At 38.3% G+C, this 9313-nt stretch overlaps 1 protein-coding gene and 1 pseudogene across 2 annotated transcripts in view; one reads left to right on the top strand and one right to left on the bottom strand.

Moving 5' to 3' along the window:
- LOC145768634 (CD63 antigen-like) overlaps nucleotides 1–9120 on the bottom strand; it is a 32672-nt gene extending 23552 nt beyond the window's left edge. Inside the window, exons 1-5 of one of the 2 annotated variants that reach the window (XM_082580183.1) lie at nucleotides 8924–9120; nucleotides 8062–8192; nucleotides 7437–7545; nucleotides 758–899; nucleotides 3–394 (exon numbers count right to left, since the gene is read on the bottom strand). In XM_082580183.1, the coding sequence (XP_082436309.1) occupies nucleotides 115–394; nucleotides 758–899; nucleotides 7437–7545; nucleotides 8062–8192; nucleotides 8924–9083 (822 nt within the window). In that variant the 5' untranslated portion in view covers nucleotides 9084–9120 and the 3' untranslated portion in view covers nucleotides 3–114. Of the gene's footprint in view, nucleotides 1–2; nucleotides 395–757; nucleotides 900–7436; nucleotides 7546–8061; nucleotides 8193–8923 lie in introns of those variants that run through there. The other variant, XM_082580184.1, reaches the window with a different exon arrangement.
- On the top strand, nucleotides 3487–4673 carry LOC145768635 (zinc finger BED domain-containing protein 5-like; annotated as a pseudogene).
- Nucleotides 9121–9313: the final 193 nt, after the last annotated feature.

Genomic DNA, 9313 nt, shown 5'->3' with positions numbered 1-9313 from the left:
TTTAATCATATCACTGCCTTCATATACATCATTATACAGTTACAACGATAGGCCTACAGCGTTCCTCTGCACAATCCGTAAGTTGAACAGCACTTGCGAGCTTTCATTGTAATGTTATGCTGCGTAATTTCTTCCGTGAGATTCATCAACAAACGCAATGACACTGCAAGCGAATATCACACAAAGCAGTAGCAGTCCGGCAAGTATCAGGCCAGATAGCCCGACTAACGACCCATTGGTAGATAGCCGCCCCCATAAAACGCTCGAACATCCATCGGTGTAAACGGTTGTTGAGTTAAAACGAAATGAGTTTCCGAGACCGCATCCTTCTCCATCTCTTGTTTTGTCTATGCAGCAGCTGTCTGGAACAGGGTTGGTGCCCAATATTCGATTGCTATAAAACAGAAAGTACTTCAACTATAACATCATTTGTAGGCTATTGCCAATTGGTGAGAGCCCTGGAACGGCAATCGAAAGGGCGCCGGTTCGACACCGCTAAAGAGCATGCGACTGTGTTTTTGGCAGGACACAAAGACATGTCTGAAGGTGGACATGAAAATTGCCTTCTTGTCCACTTAATCTAATTTTTCAACCACCAGGTCTAAGCCTGGATACGACAAAAAAAAAATCATTTGTACTTTGTCCGGGGACTTTGTCGTAAGTTTTTGATGAAATTACAGCAATATTGGGAGATGGCTAGCAAATTATGTTTAATTTTACGTTGTTTTTACAGTAGATTGCAGACTTAGTTACGTACTATCTAAAGGCATTTTCTGAAGCTCTCGATTTCCACCCTTCAACTTTTTGCCAGTCCATACTTGACTCCACTCCGCAGCAGTCTAACTGGCTTTGCATTAAATCCATAACCTCATTGGTATTTATGTATGTTTCCAAAAAATCTGAACAGCAAAGACTTTGTGTTGTGTTAAATTGTCAAACTCTATTGATACTTGCTATAATATAGGCTCAAGCCAGAACCCCCACTTCGCATTTTTGCCCCCTGTAAAAATTGCATTGATGATCTAAACAAGCCTCTTCAATGTTTGATTATATCTTTTGCTTTTGTTCCATCCTGGCATAGACCAACCGTCTGAATGTAAACCTGTTCACCCAACTTCTTGCTTTCGAAGAAAAAAAATGCTTTGCAACCACTCATTCTAAGGTAGGTTATAGGCAGAGACGGGAGTGATCTTCAAGATCGCTTTTATTCTGGTGATCTTGATCTAAGACCACTTTTTTTGAGTGATCTTGAAGAACAATAAGATCAAGATCGCTATATGAAATTGAAGTTTACTAACTAGATTGAGGCATTTTCTTAGAAATCGTAACCTACTATACAAAGCAATTAGTGGCAATTACTAACATTAAGTCGCTGTTAATATGTGTTTGTGTTAGGGTGTTGCACACGCCCCATGAAATTGAAATTCTTATCTAAACTTGCTTGACTTTTTTTACTTTTTTGTGTTAATGCTTGTTGATCATGAATCCAAAATTAAAACAAATTTATCAATGTTTACCCCGCCGACAGAAGAAGTTTTGTGACCCACTTTGTAAAAAAATTCAACTTTTTGTCACTAGATAACGCTATTTTAAAGCCATGTCGTTAAAGTAACTTTTAAAAATAGCTCTTGTGTTACTGCACCACTCAAAAATGTGTGCCCTGATTGTGTCTAGAGACATGGGCATACTAGTACTCATTTTATCTACTGTTATTAGTGGAGAAAATGTAATTTGCGTTTTCTTGGCAACCACTCACCCAATTTGAACGGAATTTGGCATAGCCCCCTTTTTATGGTGTGAGGGTTTCGTTTCGGGCACTGGCTTATTGTAATACTGCCACTGGAGGGCAGTGAAGTATCAATTTAAGTGGTTTGATTGTAACATTTTTCCGTAACATAATTAAACTTTCATCAGTTCAAACAACCAACAAGAGATATCCAAACACGTTAATCAGACCTCTGGAGACGTTTTTGCATGTTACGATGCTACCCAACTACGACAGTGATAGATAGGCCTAGTATCAACAGAGGCGCCGGAAGCGGGGGGGCAGGGTGGGCGGATGCCCCCCTTGCCCTCAATTTTTCTGCAGATGGAGGGGCAGGGTGGGCAATGGTGCCCTTTTAAAGTCATGTAAGCTACTGCACATTTTGCAATATAACATTTTCTGCTATTCGCTTTCAGCCTAATTATAATCTTTCATTTTTGCCTCAAAATAATATTTACGGCATAAAATTTTGCAAAACAGGTAACAGGCCTTAAAACTCGTTTTTTTTTTCGGCAGCTATCGTGGCCTACCGGGAGCTCCTTCTCGGCGGCCAAATCTGCGTGCTTAGCGCCAAAATACAAAATAAAAATAACGATAGCACAAGTAGGCTAAATAGAATTAAACTTGCAACAATGCTAAAATGATCACTTAGCGTTGTTGAAGTCTGGGCCTGGGCGACGTGTTACAATAGAATCGTTGCACCACGCAATAACTGCTTTATCGGGATTGTAATCCAGTAGCCTACTGCGGGACCATCTAACGATACTCGCACGAATGTCTCCAATGTGGCTGATTTTAAAGAAGTTCGCCACTCCCCTAGAATTCTTTTTAGCAACGAAAAACAACGTTCGACATGTGTTGACGATGACGGCAAGGTAATAAAATAAGCATTTCAATGATGTGAAGGACATTACCGGTACTAAAAGAAGCATAATTTTTGCAAAATATGATCAAAGAATGTTTTTCCCTCGGATGTCAACTAACCTAGTTCTTCTTTTTAACAACGATTCAATGACCGACAACATCGAATCGACATAAAAACGACAATATTGCCAGCTGATAGCACTTCGGATTAAGACTTTGTTAAACTAAACGTCTAGAATTACAAACAAGACTTAGACCAGTGGTTCTCAAACTGTGGTACGCGTACCACTAGTGGTACGCGAGAGCTTTTTAAGTGGTACGCAAAGAGTTCGGTGGTTTTTTGTTGTATTTAGTCTACTCTATACAATTTGCAGCACTTTGCAGTAGCCAAAACCACTGCAAATACATGATGTCACAAATACTTCAACGTTAGAAAAGGTTTTCATGCAAACGATTTTCAAAGGGTTTTCATGCACTTTGCGCCAAAGTGCTCCCTTCTGATTTAATGTCATGCTTGAGCAAAATCATTGAAATTGTGAATTTCATAAAAAAATCAGCTCTGAATACTCGTCTTTTTGCAAGGCTCTGTGAAGATCTCGGTTCTGATCATAAGTGTCTCCTTTTCCACACAGAGGTCCGCTGGCTTTCCCGTGGAAATGTGACAATTAGGGTCTTTGAACTTAAGCATGAATTACTGACATTTTATCTCACGGCTGGCCTACTTGTCGAATATTTTCCAGGCTCTTAACTTTGTGAATCTTTCGTTCCAAGGATCGAACAACAATATTACACAGCTGGAAGCATTCATTCGCAAACTAGGTATCTGGACTAAAAACGTGGAGAGCAAACAGTACGGAATGTTCAAACTCCTTACCACTCTTCCAGTGGACCCCAGTCATAAATTATCTCAAGAAATTGGTGATCACCTTAAGCTGCTCAGAACGGAATTAATAAAATGCATTATTTCCCAGATTTAGTAAGTTGCACCTACGCTGTCAATCCATTCTGCATCGATTCAGCTCTTCTACCCGTAGGAACGGGAGAACAAGAAGAGATACGGTAATTGATATTCAAGTTGACGAGACAGCAAAAGCAAAGCAGAAGGAATGCTCCCCTATAGATTTCTGGCTAATCATGGGTTCCACTTACCCAACATTGGCCCGAAATGCTGTCCCTCAGTTACTCGTTTTCCCTTCTACATGGGGGTGTGAGCAAGGGTTCTCGGCCTTGGCTATTAAGTCCAAGAGCCGAAATCGTCTAACTGCGCCTGGACATGATTTCCGATCAGTGGCGTAGCCAGAAAAAATTTTTGGGGGGAGCCAAATATTTGATGAATTGAAGAGAACGACAAAATGTTTGATTTAAGACATCGTCACCTGATGTGCAGTGGCGCATCCTGGTGGGTTAAGCAAGGGAAGCAATAAAGCTGGTGGGGGGTTAGAGCGTGCCGAAGGCACGCGTATTCTAGGGGGGTCCGGGGGCATGCTCATCCGAAAAATTTTTGCAAAATTACACTCAAATAATGGATTATAACGCTTTCTGGAAACACTTTCAGGGTAATATTTGTATGAAACTTATTAGCAGATAAACAGCTATTAACTTATTAAAGGTAGCTCTTATCTACACACGAACGGGCAAAAACTGCAGCTAAAATTAAAGAACACAAAAAACTCAGCTACACAAAAACCCTACAGAGTAAGCGATTCTGAAATTTCTTCCACTGATTAGTTAAAAGAAGCGTAAATCGGGTAAACTTTGCGCGATTTACGATTTGCAAAATTTATTGGTGTCTTTCTGTGTGTCTAAAACAAGTCCTGGGGGGTGTTAATAGCCAGATGTCTTGGAAAACAATATAAATTTATACAAATTATATTATATTTTCAACAAAGGGTTCAACTTTGGAATCCAAACTTTGAAAATTTGGGGGGGGGCATGGCCCCGTTCGCCCCCCTGGCTACGCCTATGTTTCCGATGTGCTGTGAGTAAGGTTGTACCCCAAATAGACATGCTTGTGCAGAGGAAACACTTGCATCCATCGCATTAAATTGTATTTTCTTGCTATTCATTGGTGTTATGGTATAGTAATGCGGTAACTAATAAATACCAGCCAGGTGGTACGCAGTGTATTAAAAAACAAATGAGCGGTACGCGATTGGAAAAAGTTTGAGAAACACTGACTTAAACAAACTTACAGCGCTGGTAATCGCAGATGGATAATAATATTCCATCAATAACAAATATTCTCGCACAACGCAACAGCGGCGATTATGACGCGCTGACCTAATTTTGCGCCACTCTTTGATACTAGGCTACATATTTTCGACAGTTAATCCACAATCCTTCTACTGCGAAATTAAATAATCGGTTAGAAGAGACTGGCGGCCAAACTTGGCCGATTGAGGAGGTAGCACCGGAGGTAGCACAGGTAGCACCGGCGGTCATTCAAGCACTACTTAGCGGCCATGGCCGCCGGCTGCTTTAAGGCTTGACAGAAGGTTACATCATTATAACATAGCATGATGCCCTTCTTTGTATACCGGACACTTGTAAGCTATCATTACTCAATACATAGTGAGCTGATAGATTAGCATTATCGCTATATCTTATTTTAAAACTTGAAAAAAAATTGGCCTTTTAGTAAACAAAAGTGCCCTTTTTTCGTAATCTTGCCCCCCCAGTCAAAAATCGTTCCGCGCCCCTGAGTATCAACAGTCGCTAACTTAGGCTATTACAATTCTCAGGCCAGCGATCGAGTAGTTAAAAGCAATCGAGTAGTAGTAACAAGCGATCGAGTAGTTAAAAGCTTAAAAATACCAACTACATTCAAATAAGTTGGTTATACTGTAGTATTCTTTTTTATTTTTTTTTGCAACATCATTCATTAAAAACTTCATTTTTACGGTACACAAAAAGTGATCTTGAACTTTAACATCACCAAAATTGGTGATCTTGCCCATCTCTGGTTATAGGCCTAGCTTACTATAACAAAGTAGTAGTAGGCCATTATATAGCAACAAAATAATAAGCTGCATGCTTGATTACCTTCGGGCTTCGGTAATATCTTGTCTAAAGCATGGAATTTCGTAAGTATATTTTTGTCCTCATGCTTTTTTAACACAAAAAACTGGCAGGCACTTTATATAAAGAATGCTTAAATCAAAATTATGATCAATTTCAAATATAGGCCTTTATAAACACTGGCGGACGCACAAAGTCGTTGAACCACCCGAGCATATAATATACAGGCTAAATCTATTAGCCCATAGCAGTAGCTTAGTGTTGACAAGGAGGTGAAGGCTTCTCTTGGACCAGGTGTGATTTAAGTGGCCATGGAACTTGATGAAACCACCGCGTATGAGTGGATATAGGCTAGTTCGTTTTTCTTAGAAGTGTCTCAATTTGGGGTCCGAGGATCGCATTGATATCGGTAGGGGTACCGGGCCCAAATTATTCTCTCAGTGTCCCTGGCCTACAATAGGGGAGACCGGGGCTAAAAGTAACAGGGGTAAGTTGTAACACTATCATTTTCTCCCCAACTAAACAGAAAAATGTATTTTTCTATTGCGCCCTCTATCAAGTGTATTGTAGCTAAGTTACAGATAAACCCTCGTTTCAATATCTCTCCGTACAGTTGAGTTATAACGAAAAGCATTTTTTGCCTACTGAAAGTAAAATTTTAGAAAAATAAACTTGTAGTTACTACGACAAGAAAAAGTAAGCTAAAGGGCTGGTCTTTTTTTTTTGATATAACCATTTACTTAGGTATTTAAAAAATTAAAGGTGACCAAAAATATGTGGCATTTTATTGGTGAAATATCGAACAGTTCATGGCTAACTGCTATTGGGGCAAGATGTAACAAGAGCTGTGTTATGTTCTTTGGCAGTAAATGAGCTAGATTACTTGGTAACTGTTACAATTATGCGTAATTATAAAAGAAAAAGTGAACGTGGGAAGATTCCACCTGCTGTATTAAAACGTGCTGCTGAGGAAGCCATCACTGGAAATGAGTCTATTCGAAAAATTGCCAAAGATTACAACATATGCCATGTGACTTTGTACAGACTGGTTAAGAAAGTTAAAGGTAAACTTAACTAGCCTACCTAAGATAGCTTACTGATTGTAAGAAAAAACATTGAACACCTGTAGGCCTATGTCTTTCGAGCGTATTCGAACAGTAGACCGGGAGAAAATTGGGTCAGGTGTGAAAAGTGCCATGGTTGGTCGCATTCTCAATGTACCGAGGGATTGCCAAAGTATTATTGTCACCTTTGTGAGGAGTAAAGGAAAAATGTGAATTTTTGAAATGCCTGTTATATTGTGTGCAGTTTTGCTTCAGTGTGTACCTTCTGGTGAAAATTTTCTGACCTTGAGGAGTGAATAAACCTTTCTTGAAGAAAAGTGAATGTTTAGTAAAGTGTTTGCTATTTATTCGCAGGAAAAATATTCTGTTACAACTTGCCTCTGCCTGTATTACAACTTGCCCCAGATCCGGGGCAAGTTGTAACGCCCGATTAAAGTTTTTCTAGGCCAATTTTCTCAAAATCCTTCATATATATCACAGGGCTTTAGGTGGAATAATATGCGTAAATAGTCTACCTATACAACTAATCTCCAAAAAATTCGCTCAGACTTGTTTTTACAGACATATAATAAATAATTCAAAAAATGTTACAACTAGCCCCGGTCTCCCCTACATATTGGAATAATTTTTGCTTTCAAAAATTCTCTCTGTTATAGGTTTATTGAGCTTTCCAGGAACGACGGATTGTAAATTAAAACTGCTTGTTGGAGAAAAACTGAACTTACTTCGTAGTACATCTTGCAATGCTTGCTGGATGGATGCTCTGAAGACAAATGTCAATCCGGCTAAAATGACCAACCCAGCCAACACCGCAATTAAAATCACTTTATATATCTGTGCACAAATAAGACTAATATTATGCTATTCTTCATATTTCCTAGAGGTAGCCTAAGCTTATTGAGCTATTTTTTATACAAGTAAACTTATTTTCACAGACTTAAAAGTTTGATCAATTTTTTGTTTTGATTAGTTGTATGCTAACCTACAATACCTTTTTTGTCTTTCATAAAAATATATAACCCATCAGCTTACGCAAAGGGAGAAGGTTTTAAGTTCAAGCCCCCATTGAGCATGACATCTGTTTCTTTTTTATTGTTTGATTCCTTATGACATTTTACACTCATCAATGGTTTCATGTAGCTTCACGCAATTTTTTTTCAAACTTCTTTATGAAAATTTTTACGTAGCCCACGCCACTGGCATGATCCATCGTGCATTTTAAACTTTTCCACAAAATTGTCATCTCGATGGTACCAGTAGGCTATTTTCGTAATGTAGGCTTAAATATTAAAATTGCATTTTATATACACGCATTTTTTCCTCATATAGGCCTACGCAAATCACACTTACTTTCAAAAGCCAAACTTTTTCTAAGTATGCCCCACAACATCCACAGAGTGAAATTATGACAGTTACGATGCCTAAAAGCAAAATCAATATCGGAGCTGTGGCAAGAAACTCAGCTGCGACCTTCAAACTTCCTAAAAGAGTTCAAAAAATATATAAAATGTTCTTAAAAGTTAAAATATTCTTCGAAACTTGCTCCCCTCTGCAACTAAATTGTTTTAATTTAGAATGCTAGATTAAGATTACGATTAAGATAAATAATCAGCATGATTGTGAAGGTCGGGTCCCTGTCAAAAATTAAGAGATGGGTAGTTTCGATCAAACTCCACAGTCCTTTGCAGGCTCTGGCTCGAATAGGATCAATCGCAGGCAGTGTAGTAAAAAGTTTGACTTTTCCATTGAGCTGGTGCTATATGACAAAGCTTGAAGAAAGAATACTTTTAGTCTAGTTTTATAGTTCATGTCAATAGTGCTAATTAAGTTAACCAGTAGCGTGCTGTAGTAAACTATAGCTTATATACCAGACTGCTCAACTCATTCGTTTATTGCGTTGTTCATTGCTTTATGTGGTATAGCCCATTGACTCATAGAGCATCAACTACAATATTTTATCGTTTTGTAAATAGGCCTAACTTGCAAGACTTTATATGAGCATTTGAATGAAATGGTTTGAACTTTGTGTTCCTTCTTTGTCTTAATAAGCAATTCACCAAAGTAAATAAATCATAATAAGCTATTTCTAGTTAAAAGTCGTGTCATAAGTTTTTTTTTAATTGTAAGCCCAGTAAATACCGCCTTTGCTGTGGCTAAGTAACCTAAAGGCCTGTGCTGCTGCCTAACATCAACATTGCTGGAAGCCACTTACCTACCGCAATGCGATCGATGTATTGGAAGACATTGATTTTGATAATTATTCCCACAATAATTGCCAAAATACCTCCAAATATACAAATGCTATTTAGAGAGATTAAACCTCTTTTTGATACTTTTTCGCATGATGTCATTGGTTTTGGGCCATCGTCCATCTTTTCTTTTGCTTTGTACGTAAAAAATTAAAGTTAGTTTGCCAAGCTTTATAATAATAACAATTTAAATAGTGCAGGCTATTTTGAGGTTACTTTTTGAAAAATTGTGATGTCATAAACTAATACTGAAGACTAAAAATCACTTTGTTTTTTTGTACAAGTACCAGATTAGTCTTAAATTTCTTCGGAATTATTTTAAAAGGTAAATTATACGCCTGCTGCTAACACTT

The sequence above is a fragment of the Aplidium turbinatum genome, chromosome 4, assembly GCF_918807975.1.
Source record: "Aplidium turbinatum chromosome 4, kaAplTurb1.1, whole genome shotgun sequence".
Taxonomy (NCBI): domain Eukaryota; kingdom Metazoa; phylum Chordata; class Ascidiacea; order Aplousobranchia; family Polyclinidae; genus Aplidium; species Aplidium turbinatum.
This window is presented reverse-complemented; position numbering and strand designations above follow the sequence as displayed.